This window comes from Solanum lycopersicum, chromosome 6 (genome assembly GCF_036512215.1).
Source record: "Solanum lycopersicum chromosome 6, SLM_r2.1".
NCBI lineage: Eukaryota > Viridiplantae > Streptophyta > Magnoliopsida > Solanales > Solanaceae > Solanum > Solanum lycopersicum.
Window position 1 is genome coordinate 48,341,473 of NC_090805.1, and position 16,434 is coordinate 48,357,906.

Consider the following 16,434-nt stretch of genomic DNA (forward strand, 5'->3'; position numbering starts at 1 on the left):
AATATCTTCTTGGCTCCGTGAAAGCACCGATATGTCTTTATAGTGTGAACGTCAATGATGCTTGGTCGGTGCCTGGTGGAGTTGTGCTCATAATGCACAAATTATTATTTGTTGCTTATTGTGGGGTCTGTGACCCCATTTTGTACCAAGTCAAGTCAAAACTCAACTAGGAGGTGGCACACAATATTTTATTAAAGTAAAAATGATGAGTTACAACATTTTTCACGTCTATAAAATTCCTTTTATACTCTTAAAATTCTATTTAACTTTCACAATTCCTAAGGAGACTCAAAATGATACCTTGTATTACCAAGTGTGAAACATTATAGTTGGCCCTTAATTTGGTCATTATATGGCTCCCTCACCTCAAAAATTTGATTCAATGTACGGACAAAGTTTTACTAATTCACATAACTTTGAGTGGAACTTGATCTCTACAATTTTTGTATCAATCAACCACAAATTGGTTCATTTAACTTGTTCAAAATTAACTCCTTCTAATGTCAAAGCTTGTTTACATTTTTAATTTATCATGTTTTGAATTGAATTGTTAAACTCTTAAACTTTTGAAACTATATAAAATATTGACTTCACCAAAAAAAATATATTATGTATTATGAGTATATGAAACACCTAGTGACGTTTCAAACAATATTAATAATATTAAAGTAATAAGTACAATGCAACACATAAGTTGGAGTACGTAGACTTATCAATATGTTTTCAGTTTTTAATTAACTTATTGATAACTGATGAAAGCAATACTAAATTTCAACCATATTTAATCTTCTTCTTTTTTTTTCCAATCATATTTTTTTATTCAGAAAAGAATAAAACAATTAATGTACTTAATTACGTGTACAAAAATAGTTGAGCACGTCATCTAATAAATAAGTGCATGACCAAAGAAAAAACAATTTAATAAATTACGATTTATTCAAGAGCAGCCATAGTACACCTATCATATTTTGCTACAAATTAATGAAGACAATTAAATGATTCCTTGACTAGGACTAGAGTACCATTTTAATTTTTATGGATGTGGAATACTTCTAGGTGATCCTTTCAATTATATACATTTCATAAATACTATTCCTCTACCCAAATTTATACGACACGGGTAAAATTTTCAGAAATAAAATTTCTAATTTTGATTATGAATTTGAAATAATTAAAAAAACTGTGAATATATATATACTTCAGAATAATAGACAATTCAAAATATTTAAGAACAAATTCGATAGGTTCTTAAAATTTGAACGTGACGCTAACTGAGATGGAGGGAATAGGTTTGAGTTATAGTACCAATAATGCCATCATTTTTACGTTATCAATGAAATTTTCATCTTTTTAATCGATTGTATAAAAAGTTATTATTTTATGTCATGTTTACAATAAAATAGTAGTAATATATTGCTGAAGGTCAACTCTATATATATATCTATCATGATGTTAATTTTTATTTTATACATTATCTTTGTGTCGAAGGTATAACTCATATAAAAAATATTCCAAAAGTCTCATTATCACTAGCTAAGGTAAACCTTTGGGTCTTAGAGTTTTGTCTAGATATTTGAATAGTTTATAATTAAATTAATTAAGTTGATCATGAATTTGATTAATTAATTATTATTGGAATTATGTTTAAAAAATAGGAGTATATTTCTAGTCCGATGAGCGCCGGAGTCCTTCCGCTATTACATTCTACGCTCTTCTTTGACTCGTTAGAAGGTGTATAACTAAGACAAATGAGAGAGTCAGATATACATGAATTTATTTGAATACAATATCTATAAATTACATCTAATTCGATCCTACATATTTGATACGTCCAAATACATACCTCAGAAATTCAAATACTAATATGACTCGTAATATTAAAAACTCACACGTAGAACAATAATTTACTCTTGTTATCCAAAAATTATCAAATAAATTTGGTGGCACTTATCGGTTGAATCGATTTGGGTGTACACTTAATATATATATATATATATATATACACATTATATATATATACACAATTAAGGGCTAAATGCATGCAACAAAAAAATTAGTCGTCTAAGAAAAATGAAAAATGGATTTTTCTTTTAGTGCATGCATGCACCATGTATTTGGATATTAACGTGAGGCACAGGTTAAGCTAAAAACCAATTTTGAATCTGACCTTCCAACTATGGTAAACCATTCTACAAAATATTCAAATTTATTGTTTTACCTATTACCATCACTAATATACGTTAGAATTTTTAATATATGAACTTTCATAAGTTATAAGCTAATTAGTCAATTTAAATAAACGATAAAATATTGGCTTAAGTAACTTTTTGGGATAATGCCCAAGTACCCCTCAACCTATGCCCGAAATCTCAGAGACACACTTATACTATACTAAGGTCCTATTACCCCTTGAACTTATTTTATTAATAATTTTTTACCCCTTTTTAGCTTACGTGACACTATCTTGTGGGCCCAACGACGATTGACTTTTTTTTTCGAACTAGTGCCACGTAGGCTAAAAAGGGATGGAAAATTATATATAAAATAAGTTCAGAGAGGTAATAGGACCTTAATATAGTATAAGTGTGTCTCTGAGATTTCGGGCATAGGTTGAGAGGGTACTTGGGTATTTTCCCTAACTTTTTTGAACCTCTATTCTTGAAGTAAAATGAATATCATAAACACAACATTTAGAACTCAATATTTTTAAAATCTATGTATGAACAAACAAATCTAAAATGATGATTAAATTCAAGAAATTTAAATTATAAATCCGACTCTAAAAAGAGGGAAATTCAATTTAAAAATCTACGTCCACTACTGGTTTCTACTCATGCGTTCTACTTGTCTTTTTAGCCCCACTGGGCCACTATGACTTGTCTGGAATATTGAAAAAAATATTACAAAGTCAAAACACAAAAATATTTTTATTTTATCAATTTTCACGTGTGTTGACCGACCCCTTATAATTCAATCTTTGACCAAAAAAACAAAAAAAATCAAATGAAAAAAAATAAAAAAAGTATATCAATAATTAAGAAAATGATTCTTTTCTTGTGCATCTCCCTTTGCTTTTTCCATTCAAACTTGATCTATAAATATTTAGCCACTTTCTTTTACCACCTTTGATTACATTCATTCAAAAAATAAAAAATAAAAAATCTCTGTCCTTTCCCCCCTCTTCTCATATTATATATTGTTAGATTCTTCTTCTTTATTTTTTTCTATCATATATAAAAAATATGGAAGAAGTAGAAATACCTAAATATTTTTTGTGTCCAATATCTCTCCAAATAATGAAAGATCCGGTTACAACAGTTACTGGAATTACATACGATAGGGAAAATATTGAAACATGGTTATTGATGGCAGAGGAAAAGACATCTACGTGTCCGGTGACAAAACAAATTTTGCCTAGAGACACCGCGTTGTTAACACCAAATCATATGTTAGGGAAATTTATACGATCGTGGACCATATGCAATGCTGAAAAAGGGATTGAGCAAATTCCATCGCCTAAATATCCTCTCAATAAATCACATGTCATCAGGCTAATTCGTCAGGTGAAAAATCGCGATCTTTATTTAGAAGCTTTAAGGAAAATGGTGACTATGATAAGTGAGAATGAGGAAAATAGAAAGTGTTTAGATGAAGGTGGTGTGATCAAGGCTATGGTTTTATTTATACTGAGGAGTTTTAAAGAAGGGGAATTAGTTATGGGAATTGAAGAAGCTTTAAGGATTTTTCATTTTGTTTGGAGACCAACACATGAAAACAAACAACTTGTTAAGGAAAATCATGATCTAATTGAAGCTATTTTATGGATTTTGAAGAGTCGCGAAGTGTGCTACGATAATAATCAAGTTGTAACATCAATCAAGACTCATGCAATGTTGGTACTGAAAAATGTGATCTCAGTTTCAAGTACAAATGTTTTATCGAGTCTAACACCTGAATTTTTCCAACAAATGTTGAATAGTTTGAGGAAAAACAATGTAAAATACATTTGTCAACAAGCCACAAAAGCAGCGTTACATGTGCTAATAGATACTTGTCCAGGGGGACGAAACAGGCTGAAAATGATCGAATTAGGGGCTGTTTTCGAGCTAATTGAGCTCGAATTAAGCAACAATGAGAAAAGGGTAAGTGAGTTAGTGTTTTCACTTTTGTCACATTTGTGTAGTTTAGCTGATGGAAGAGCAGAGTTACTAAAACATGCAGCTGGAATTGCAATTGTTTCTAAAAAGATACTTAGGATTTCACCAGCAACAGATGAAAGTGCAATTCAAATTATTGGATTGATTGCCAAGTTTTCAGCTACAAAAGAAGTGTTGATGGAAATGTTAAGAGTTGGGGGAGTGACAAAGTTATGTATGGTGATTCAAGCAAATTGTGAAGCAAGTTTAAGGAAAAAAGCACTGGAAATATTAAGGGCACATAATAATGTTTGGAGCAACTCTCCATGTGTACAAATTTATTTTTTGACAAGATATCCTGGTCAATAGATCTATTTTTGTTATGATAACTTGTAGAAATTGTAGCAACATTTATATGCTTTTTATTCTCTGCATAACAATATGCAAAATATACATTGAAACTTCATTTTAGTACAAGTTTTATTATATACTACTATATTCACAGTCAGTGCCAGCACGGGCCCAATATATGTTATTCTCTTTATTTCAATTTATGTGGTGCAGATAGAATTTTGAGCGTCAATCAAATATCATAGTAGATAATTATTTTCCTTTTTATCGATTGAATTTCAACTTTTCTAGGTTTCTTTTATAGGATGTATTTGATTAGGTCCTTGCACTTTGAGGTTGATTTAAAGAAACCGCAAGAAAATTATACATGTGAAAACTGAAATAGCTCATTTATTCCATTGGCTATATTCTTGGTTTATATAAAATCGGGATAACGATGGACGAAAAATATAACGAAAAGTATAAATGATATATAATCATAATAAATTTGTTGCTAATTGCCGCAAGGTTTGCTGATAGTTTCTAACTCATTTGGTCATGACGCTGAAAAAACTGATCTAAAACGAGTAAAGACTTTTTCTTTATTTTGTTAATTTTTCTTTGTGTGATTTGGCAACGCAATTTTTTTAACAACAATTTATACTGTATTCTAATCTTTTTTCTCCATTATCATTTCAGCATTATAATTATTTTCTTAATTTTTCGATATAGTACATACGGGTTAAAATAAAATTTTGCTCACTATGTTCTTTGTATAATATATATTCCTAATACCTAAATTAAAGATAGTAGCAATCATAGTTGAAGTATCAGCTAATTATCAACCAACGATTATAATTTCATTCATATTAATTAAATAAACAAATACATTAACTTTAACATAATGTACATAAATTGATAACGTATGTTACTAAAAAAAAACAAAGTTATGATGAGTACGTCTGCTACTTTAATAATGTATTTATCATATTCTATAGATGTGTTCAGTGAAATATTCAATTTTTTCATGTTCGATAAACATATTCCTTCTAAATGAGAAAAACTGTCTACTTTAGTTATTTCAAAAACTTTTTATTTTTCCATAAACAATAGATTGAACGAAAACTTATTCTGGAACAAATTCAATTTCTGTTTTACCAGAACTCCGATTACTAAGAATTTAAAGAAGCTGAAAAAGCTCATCTCATTAACTAATTAAAAGACTTTTTCTTGTTTTGGAGTTAAATATCCAAATAATTATCTAATAAACAAAACCACTAGCAATAACAAAACCCTACTTAATTATTTTGTTTACTACTGTAAACAAATCTCATTATAGAAACTTTTGCTACCCAAAACTTCCCAACAAAGGGGAAGAATAAAAAAAGTACATAGCATCATTAGGGAAAAACATGCACCATTTTTCAGTTCATAGTTCTTGCTCAAACACATTATTTTATCCTATTATCTTCTTTATTCTCTTCAATGCTGCATCTACCACAAATCAAATATCTAATTATATTGACCATATTGAAATAAGTAACAGTAGAAAGTTGTTGTCCTACAATGGTGATGTTCTTGCCATCAATCCATCATTTTCTATTGAGAATTTTAGGTTAAAGAATGCTTACATCGCGTTACAAGCTTGGAAAGAAGTAATTCTCTCTGATCCTCATAATATAACACAGAATTGGGTAGGATCTAATGTGTGTAGTTATACTGGAGTTTTTTGTTCACCTTCACTTGATCAGCCCTCTGAACTAACAGTTTCTGGTATCGATATCAACCATGGCGATATAGCTGGTAAACTTCCACATGAATTAGGTTTACTATTTGACATTGGATTGATTCATATTAACTCTAATAGGTTTTGTGGTACAATACCTGAGAGTTTCTTGAATTTGAAGCTTCTTTTTGAGTTAGATATAAGTAATAATCGATTCGTTGGGAAGTTTCCTGATGTGGTTGTTCAAATGCCTAACTTGAAGTTTCTTGATTTGAGGTTCAATGAATTTGAAGGTGCATTGCCAAAGCAACTTTTTGAAAGGGATTTAGATGCTCTGTTTATTAATAACAACAGATTCTCTTTTGAGTTGCCTGATAACTTTGGGAATTCGCCGGTTTCTGTTATGGTTTTGGCTAACAACAACTTTGTTGGATGTGTACCTGTTAGTATAGGCAAAATGGTTAGATTGAATGAGTTGCTTCTCTTAAATAACAATTTTCATTCATGTTTGCCAAATGAGATTGGGATGCTGAAGAATGTGACTGTGTTTGATATAAGTTATAATGAAATGATGGGCAGTTTACCTGATAGTATTGGAGAGATGGTGAGCTTGGAGCAGTTGAATTTGGGTCATAATATGTTTTCTGGAATGGTTTCTAGCAACATATGTACACTTCCGAATCTGGAAAATTTTGTCTACGAGCACAACTACTTTTCGGAAGAGAGTCCAGCTTGTTTAAACTTGAATTCATTTGCTGATCAACAGAATTGTCTTAGAGATAGGCCAATGCAGAGACCTGCATTAGATTGCCAAAGATTTTTGTCAAATGAAGTTGATTGTACCACTTTCAAATGTGCATTACCTTCATCGTCTCCACTACCTACCACCCCTCCAGAAAACAACTGTTGTATTTGTTTGCCTCCACCATCACCATCTCCATTGCCATCTATCGAGCTACCATCATCCCCACTACCACTACCTGCACCATCAGGATCACCTTCTCCACCAAGCATATCACCATCACCATCGCCTTCTTCACCTCAGCCACCAGACTTGCCATCACCGTCACCATCACCTTCATTTGTAGAGCCTCAATTACCTTCTCCTCTACCGTGTGAAAATCAGAGAACACCATCAAGTCAAGATATGTCATCTCCTTCACCTTGAAAGTCGTTATGTAAGGTTACTCTTCTTGGGATCATCTTTCTCACTCAATGGAACTTTAAATCATTCCTGGGAATACAGGACATCCGCAGAAGGAGCTGTGAATTGAGATGCAAGATGTAGGTTCTAAGGTGACAAATTCATTGCTCGAACTTCTCTACAGATTTATTGTTAGTACTTAATAAAATGTAGAACATGTTGCATGAATTGTCGGTATAAACTAGATAGTTGATCATGAAAAAAGGAGTTTCCTTTGTTCAAAACAGAGAAATCAAGGTCTCTGAGGTTACACAGTTCATTTATTTTTCAATGCTTTCACTTCAAATGTCATTCATTCCATACTAAGTACAACTACGAACTTTTAACAGATATTTTGATAAAACAACATAGACACCTGATCATACAAGGCTATTCGGATCTTGAGTACTTGTTTCAGATTGAAATGACTTGATTTGCAATTTTACAGTGCCGGCTATGGAACTGCAGGCTGTTGTTAAACTATGTGTTAAAGCATTTACCATGCGACAAAATGATGTAAAATCCATTGATTTTGAACTTCTTGATACAAAATTCCAATAGTAAGCTTAACAATCGAAGGTAATGCGCCTGATGAGAACTTTGAGTATAAAATTCTCCTCATCAATCAGCTTAAAACGCAAAACATCTCCTACATGCAAATCATTGTCCTGTAGATACTGACGCCACCCTTTACGCAATTTGAGTCTATCGGAACTACGAACAACAACTGGCCAACTTTTACCATCGGTCTGAAGAGTAGCCATTTTCTCAAATACTTGCCCCCTCTTCATATACTTTTTGCCAAACGTAGAGGGAAAATTCTGCATAAGGTACCAAGTAGTAGACAACTTTACATGATGATTCACAGTACAATCAAGTACTTCAAAGAATACTGTTTACCCAATATGATTCATTTAGCTGATGTTTGTGCAAAGACACGAAAACTAGATAATGAGTTAATATCTTTTGCAACTCATATACACATCAGAAGTATGAGTGATTTTTTTCAATTTTTGAAGGAAAAAATATATTTATCGCTGTCAAATATTATTAAGGAAAGGAACACATTAATATCTTTCAAAAAAATTCTCTGATATTACACTCCCCTAAAAATTTAAAATCCAATGCGATGCACTACAACACAGAATTGTAATTCCAAAGTTACTATTTCAACAACTAGCTCATGAGAATATCTTGGTGAACAGTTTTTGAAAAATGAAACAGAACAAAAGTTGCCAGACAGGAATTTTTCCATAATGTTTTGCCTTTTTGACACACTTGGCATAGATGCAAACTGCAATGAATAAACTTACCAGCAACATATTTGAAAAATTGGATTTCTTCATGACGATTTCAAATAGAGTGACTGAGACTAGAGAATTTTCTGATCCATCAAGTTCTTCATCAGCTAAGGGAGATACCACTTGTATCTCTGCACAGGTTTCTTTTTTCAGAGTTGCTATTTTTGGATTTAAACTTCAAAATAATGCATAAACTGATGTATCGCACCAAAGCTGAAGATCTTCAAAGGAACTTACCATTAGGGTTCTCTTCATCCAATGGATGCAATTCAAGCTCCGCAATAGCATTTAATTCCTGCTTTAAGTAGCCATTCGTTCCATATATTTTTACAGAAAAAGTAGAATTTCCAGCATAAAGAAAATTAAGATAATCTTCATTCTCCAAGTTATTATCCTGCACAAATTTTGTCCAACCACCCTTGAAATAGAAGTCCTCTTCAATCTTTTCAATAACAACCCTCCAAGATCTCCTCGCTGAACCTTCAACTTCAAGGAGAGAGATCACTGGAATGTCCCCGTTCAAATTTTTAAAAAAGCGCGACGGAATTTTCTAGGAAAAAAGAGAAAGAACTTGGTGAAAGAATATGCAACATAAACACTAACATATATGTTTAACCAAAAATAGAAAATGTGGCATAATACAAATTTAAAACACAAAGTTATAGCGCATATATGCTGGAGACCTAAGTTAAAATCACATGATTATATATTATGCCATTTTTTGTAGGAAAAAGAAGTAATTACCAGCTTGAGATAGCACGTTTCAGGGCTGTAAACCTTAATGAAGGCAGGAAAACCATTACCAACATAATTCCTCTCCATTTTATTTTTCAATATCTTCCAATGGCTTTAGACTTTTAAGACGATAGGCGCACACACAGAATTCAGAAAGAAACGCTACCCTCTGGCTGGGGTTTTTAGAGGGGAGATGTGTCGACTCGATTTTCCCTCTCTCCTTTGTCATATTTATGGCGTGAGCAGATGATTTCACGAAAATGGCAGGTGAGAAAGAACTAAAAATGGAAAAGCGAAAAGACTATACATGAAATAAGGTAGCAGACACAGTAGCGGGCAAGCCGCCGGCGGTGACAGATTATCTGTACAATTGTGATTCTCTGTCCGCAGAGATTCGAAAAGATTTGATACTCCTCAATGCCAATTTAAAGTGTCAGCTTTTGCATTTCCAAATTTAAAATAACTCATATATTAGAATTTTCAATTATTTATAAATTTATAAATCTGTTTTTTCAACTCTCAAAAATTGCATAGTTCTTCATATAAGTCTTCAGGTTATTTAGAAGACTTTTATTTAAATGTGTGATAAGTTTGAATTTAAGCTATTCATATCAATAACTTTTTCACCGTAGATCAGAGGTTGATTGATTTATTGATTACACGTTGATTATAACGGATAGTGAAAGGCATAATAAACAGAATCCCCAGCAATTCAACAGAATACAGGCAACAATTTATGCATCCAAATAGATCACAATATAAATATATGGTTATACATTGCTACAAGCACCACCACAACTGTACATCTGCTCTACACAGTTTGGTTCTTGTTCGTTTTTCGCATAACCAATCATTCTTCAATCTCCACTCCAAATAACATTATTACTTTAAACAACATTCCAGTATAGTATGAACTTCAGCTGCTCGCCAAAACGAGAAGATGCCTACGCTGTTTTACTTGCTGCGAGACTCCCAACAAACTAAGAAGCATGACCAGAAATATCAAGGTAGCAACAAATATAGTTATCACATATTGCCTCATCCATTTAACTGAAAACATGTTTCTCAACCATCTTACTGAACTAGTCGTGCCCACTCCTACTTTATTCTTCTTAATAGCTTTGTATGGTTTGGATTCCTTTACTCCACACTTCATTACAATTTCTCTTACTAGTCTGAGTCTTCGATTCGCAGTGCCCTGGAAAGGAACAACAGAGGACATCGCAGCTTGAGCTTCATGATTTGATATTTCAGAGGATTCAGGCCTATCCGGGATCATGGAAACAGGTCTGGGATTAAGTGAAGAATCATCTAGCTTAATGATATCATCCTTCATTATATCAGCAAACCAGTCATCTTCGACATCAAAATCCTGGAACCCATACAGCAGACCAAAAAACAGACCGAGTTATGCTATGCTTAGAATGGAAAAGGTCAAGGCCACATAGAAGTAGGCTAGACATTTTCACAAATGAGCAACAGAAAATGGCAGTAAAACCAAAACCTTGAAGTGGCCAGAGGAATCGTGATGAGAGAACTCTTTAGTCGGTTTATCAGATTCGGATCCAGAGTCAATCTGCTCAACTGAGTGGGAATGAAAACTGCTACTACCTTCCTTCGAACAGCATTCCCCGACATTGACCAATTCCAAGCTGCCCAATTGTCCTGCTCCAGACAGAGCAGTTGCACTTTCAATAGCAACCAGTTGATTCCTCTGATTTCTTGGAGTGTCATTCAAATGAAACTCGCTGTTCTTCCGGAGGCGGCAGACAACCATAGAATCCTGTATAACACAGCAGACCAAACAATCAAAGCACTTTCTGCAAGGGGATGATTAGATTGATCAAGAAATAAAACTTTGGTATAGAATTAAAAGAAGCAGCTCCAAGTGAACCTTCTATCTAGAATAATATCACCACTCAAACAACATCTTGCAATACGGTTGAACATTCCAGGTGAGATGTTTTTGTTGATTTCTTTTCTAAACAGTAAGCAAATGGATGTGACAACACGTTAACTCTTCAAGCTTCTTCCCTCATATGAGACATTATAGTATCTATGGCTATGTTATGGCCTACCACCAATAAAAATATTTGTTTCTTTGAGTTACTTTTCACTTGGCATAGCTGGTAAGACCATTGGAGCAGGCTGCAGAGCTATAATGAGTGACTGTTACATCAACCAAACTGTTCCTTCTTTTTATTCTCTCTTTCAACAAAAATTGAGCATACCATTTAACATCACATAACAAAAGAAACTACCAATGCTAAAATTAGGAATTTAGGATGATACGTATATAAGAATTCATAAGAACAACATATTTACACAAGGAACAAACAACTAACAGTAGGAGTTGAATTTGATGTCGCAGCAAACAAGATAGAGAGTTCATCACATGAGGAGGATCAGTCCCTATGGGTTGGATCCGAGCTCATACCTGGTAATTAGTGTTCCCAATCATGCAATATTCATGCATTATCCATTGTGTCCTCTGTCCTTTAGGTGCCCGACCAGTGTGGAACACCAGTGTTCTCTTTGTGCCAATGATATTCGAATTAGACTTCACATTACGTTCTTTTCCTGTGGCCTTCCAGTAACCAGATTCAGTTGCCCTTTTACTTTGTGATCCGTTCGGGTACTTCCTTCCACGAGGAGAAAAGAAGAACCATTCATTATCTGATTGAATGACGGATTTAGCTGTTACATGTGAAGAAGGATTGATCAATTAATTGAACAAGTATGTAGGTATGAGTTACTACTCACAGAGTAACTAATTAAAAAAGTCAAATGAATAAGGATAATGTGATGCTTCTCATCATTTCCAAGCACCTTATAAAAAAAATTTAAAAATGAATAAACTATTTAACTACCGTAAAATCCTATATTTTACAGTGTATGGTGATCACCATACTAATACGCTTAGCTTTTTGCATATCCTAACCATCGATACATCACGACATATACAGAATTTAAAATTTTCCATTAATTGTATTCAGTAGAAAAAGGATGTTGCAATAGTGAAACCATGCAGTTGAATGGTTCACACTGTATATACTATTTAAGAGATACAATGGGGAAGACTAGCAATATAGTCAAACAAGAAACCTATTTAGTTTAGATTTCTAACCCTTATAACATGACTTCATCTAGAAGCACTCTTATTGCTTTTTTTGTCAAAACAGGGAGATTCTTCACTTTGCAATTGATATCAATCAACCTAAGATTCGATAAAGTTGATACACAGGAAGAATCTTATTAACCGACTATCCAAGAGGAGGTTATTCCTTTCTTTTTCTTCTTTGTGTGGACATACTTTCCTATTTGTTTCATCAGGAATTCATTACCTTTTAGAAAGATTTAAAAAAAGGAATATTTGACCATCACTTTCTCTGTTTTAAGGTACAAAAAAAGGGGGGAAAAAGAATCTATTATGAATATACTGTGAAAACAATCACATTACAACAACGAAGGAAGTGACCCGATGAAAGAGAAACAAAACAAATGTAACATCAAAATTAGGAAAAAATACAATATTAGTGAAGTTACTTTAAATTTCAAACTTATTGAACAAAATCTCGAAAAACATATAACTACCAGATTAACAAGTTTATGATTCACTCATACCCTTTTACTTGATATCATATGCTTCAAATTGGGCTACTGCCATCACAACATATACTTATACACGTACATACGTACATACATACATACACACACCACCATTTGGTAGCATTGATACCAATATCCCTATCAATATTGTAAATAACTAAGCATTCAATTAACTGCACCATTTAACGTTTTGATAGAATGAGTGTCAACAGCTAATATTAGATCACATAAAAAAATCTAATTTTACGGAGGTACCATGGATTCACTAGGACAAATAATTTGAATGACGGTGTTCAAACCAACTTCCCTCTATGTCAACTTACCTAACTCACTGCGACCAGTGTTCTAAACTACTTGCACATGTATAACTTGACCTAACCCAACACAAGTGCGAGTGCGAGATAACTCTATTCATCAAAGCTCCTCCACCACCATCATAATAATATATACATACATATATAGCACATACAAATCATGTTAATATGAAGAGAAAAAAAAAAGAAGAGGAAAAGTACCTGGTAAATCCCAAGGTTCATGTTTCCAAATTTCAACTTCAGAAATAACTTCAACACACTTATCAGAGCCCTCAAGTTTCTTCTTCAAGTAATATGATATTAATTCTTCATCAGTTGGAGAAAACCTGAAACCAGGAAACATTGAAGACGCAGTCGCTATTGAAATTTCCGTATTAGCATTATTTCTGGGTGTTGTCTCATTTCTTGAAGAAGACGATACATGCTCATTTTCCATATTTTAAACTCAATACAATTTACAAAAAGAAAAACTGAGGCGCCGCCTTTCTTCTTCTTTTTTTCCCCTCGTTTTGTGGTAATAATAAAAAAAAAGGGTGTTGGAATCTCTGAAGAAAAAGAAGAGAATCAATAAATAAGGAAGCAAACGGTGCCTTCCTTCAACGTTAATTTGTACTACATGCTCTGTTTTGAGAGGTCACGGGAAATTCACGTGCCAAGGGACACGTGTCGCTGTTAGGTTATAGGAAGTTGCAGTGTGGGTCCCATGTTACATGACCTTAAATACGAAATTAAAGTGAGAAGAGATCATTCTTATTAAAATAAAAGAAAAAATTATTCTTCTTTAAGCAGGAGAAGTATCATATATTTATATATATAAATTTGGATGTTTACAGTATTCCCAGAAAAAAATATGAGGTTAGATTTTGTCTTTTTTTTCTATCTTGGCTATATGTTCATGCCCTATACTTAGTACTTTAGTCAATTTGGCGTTTACGCAAATGCTATCTGTACTTTAAAAAGCTAAAGTTTGAAAAGTGAACGGTTGATAAAATGCAATTTTGAACTATTATTTCAAAATTTATCTTTAAGTTGAAATACATAACTTGTTTGCAAATACTTGTAAGAATACCAGCGTACGGAAACTAATGGAAATCGTTATTTGAATCCCTTCAAATAACCATTCATGGATGATGGACCCTTTTAACAAGAAAAAATATTTCAATTTAACATATGGTTAGCGTATGAAATGATTTTAAAATTATGAAATTTACATCTTAAAAAGACTTACTTGTAAATATGTATTTTTGATGATTTGATATTGTAATGAAAAGTTTAATAGGAAAAAACATATATTGATTTTCACAAATCCATCAACTATACCGTCAAACATCTTTGTAGATGATTTGATATTGTAATGAAAAGTTTAATAGGAAAAAGCATATATTGATTTTCACAAATCCATCAACTATACCGTCAAACATCTTTGTAGATGATTTGATATTGTAATGAAAAGTTTAATAGGAAAAAGCATATATTGATTTTCACAAATCCATCAACTATACCGTCAAACATCTTTGTAGTTCATCTGTTTGTAATTTTCTCCGTGCTCCGTGTCTCAATTTATATAACATAATTTAAGTTTTAAGTTTGAACAAGTTTATTTTAATTATAAATTTACATATATTTTAAATTATCAATTATTATGACTTATATATTTTTTACGTAGTTTATATATATATATCAATTTTATTTTAAAAAATTTAAAGATTTCATAAGTAAATCTCCGATCAAACTTAGATTACTTGACCATCAAAAACGAAATGTATCACATGAAAAAAATGTACAAATGGAGTTGTCACGCTCTCCCGGGGCGTAAATACATGGTGGTCACGGACACTTTTGTCCGAAAAAAATAACGTACATCAAATAAAATTATACATAAAGAAATATAATAATATATTTTGAATAACTTTAAACCGATAGATAGTTATAGCCTTGTAATTTTAGATCTTCTTAAATGTGCTTCAAACCGAGTTAGTTGTGCAATTTCAATCCAGATAGGTTCTTATCAAAGTGATGATACAGAAGCGTTTGATATAATAGGGAATAAAGAGATTAAGATGATGCCTTTTGGTGCAGGAAGAAGAGTATGTCCAGGCTATCTCTTAGCTTTGCTCCATTTAGAGTACTTTGTGGCTAATTTGGTCTGACATTTTCAGTGGAAGCGGAAACAATGTTGATCTATCTGAGAAGCTAGAATTCATCGTTACGATGAAAAATCCATTGTGTGCTCACATTCGTCCCAGAGTAAACAAAACTTGAATGAGCTACCTACCTAATGTTGTTTGTTTTTCTTTCTCTTCAAGTTGTTGATGTTTAGATGTGTGTTGCATCTCTCTATTGCACAAACATGTCGATGTATGTTAAATTCTAAATTCGAGTACAAAAGTCCAACATCGGTAATTAATCAGATGGGTGGACTCTTTGAGCTAGCTTTTGGGGTGTGAGTTAGGCCCAAGACCTAAGTAAAACTCATCTTTGATTATGTTAGCATCTTAAATAAATGTATCTAACCATCAAATAGACCAATAATATGTGTAGTAATTTCAAATTGACAGGAAAAACAGCAAAAACAAATAGGGATATTTAGTAATCCAAAATTCTTGGCCAGTCGTCGGTGAAACTCTTAACTATAAAATTACACAATAAAGTAAAAGTGAAGAAAAAAGAAGAAATTATTGGACAAGATAATATTTTATTAAGCTGATGTGTTTGTTGTCGGAGGAAGATTATTTTTACTATATCTATGGACAAGATAATATATTACTACTTATTAAGATCGAAGAATAACATTATTGAAATCAAATCGATATACAAATATATTTATTATCTAAATGTTGATTAAAAATTTACTTTGATCAATCAAATTTTAACCATTAAATTCAATATATGTTATGTAAAACTTAGAGAAAATAGAGAGGAGCGGGAAGCGTACTATAAGATAGGATATAGATATAGACATAATACATATATTGGACCCTAAACTTGGCTCCAAATTTTAATTTTGAACTTCAACTTTCATAATGCACAACCATGCACTTTAACTATCCAACTTTTAAATAAATAAACACATGAGTCCTACATGGCATAATACACGTAC

The 16,434-nt window shown here is 32.4% G+C and overlaps 4 protein-coding genes and 1 long non-coding RNA gene across 5 annotated transcripts; 3 read left to right on the forward strand and 2 right to left on the reverse strand.

Moving 5' to 3' along the window:
• The first annotated feature begins 2,787 nt into the window (after positions 1-2,787).
• Positions 2,788-4,607, forward strand: LOC101256004 (E3 ubiquitin-protein ligase PUB24-like). Its single transcript, XM_004241286.5, has one exon. The coding sequence runs from the start codon at positions 3,243-3,245 to the stop codon at positions 4,503-4,505; it is 1,263 nt and encodes a 420-aa protein (XP_004241334.1). The 5' UTR covers positions 2,788-3,242; the 3' UTR covers positions 4,506-4,607.
• A 1,146-nt stretch (positions 4,608-5,753) lies between these two features.
• On the forward strand, positions 5,754-7,360 carry LOC101264335 (leucine-rich repeat extensin-like protein 4). Its single transcript, XM_004242065.5, has one exon. It carries the CDS (start codon positions 5,879-5,881, stop codon positions 7,358-7,360), a length of 1,482 nt encoding a protein of 493 aa, XP_004242113.1. The 5' UTR covers positions 5,754-5,878.
• A 519-nt stretch (positions 7,361-7,879) lies between these two features.
• LOC101264021 (B3 domain-containing protein At3g06220-like) lies at positions 7,880-9,839 on the reverse strand. Its single transcript, XM_004242064.5, has 4 exons — positions 9,421-9,839; positions 8,914-9,226; positions 8,689-8,807; positions 7,880-8,196 (listed from the first exon to the last, which is right to left on the reverse strand). The coding sequence occupies exons 1-4, from the start codon at positions 9,496-9,498 to the stop codon at positions 7,942-7,944; spliced, it is 765 nt and encodes a 254-aa protein (XP_004242112.1). The 5' UTR covers positions 9,499-9,839; the 3' UTR covers positions 7,880-7,941.
• A 283-nt stretch (positions 9,840-10,122) lies between these two features.
• LOC101255703 (NAC domain-containing protein 40-like) lies at positions 10,123-13,927 on the reverse strand. Its single transcript, XM_004241285.5, has 4 exons — positions 13,536-13,927; positions 11,849-12,108; positions 10,916-11,194; positions 10,123-10,783 (listed from the first exon to the last, which is right to left on the reverse strand). Exons 1-4 carry the CDS (start codon positions 13,768-13,770, stop codon positions 10,328-10,330), a joined length of 1,230 nt encoding a protein of 409 aa, XP_004241333.1. The 5' UTR covers positions 13,771-13,927; the 3' UTR covers positions 10,123-10,327.
• Positions 13,928-14,037: 110 nt separating this feature from the next.
• Positions 14,038-15,766, forward strand: LOC138349180 (uncharacterized). Its single transcript, XR_011221839.1, has 2 exons — positions 14,038-14,189; positions 15,414-15,766. It is a non-coding gene; the product is annotated as an uncharacterized lncRNA (long non-coding RNA).
• The last annotated feature ends 668 nt before the right edge of the window (positions 15,767-16,434 follow it).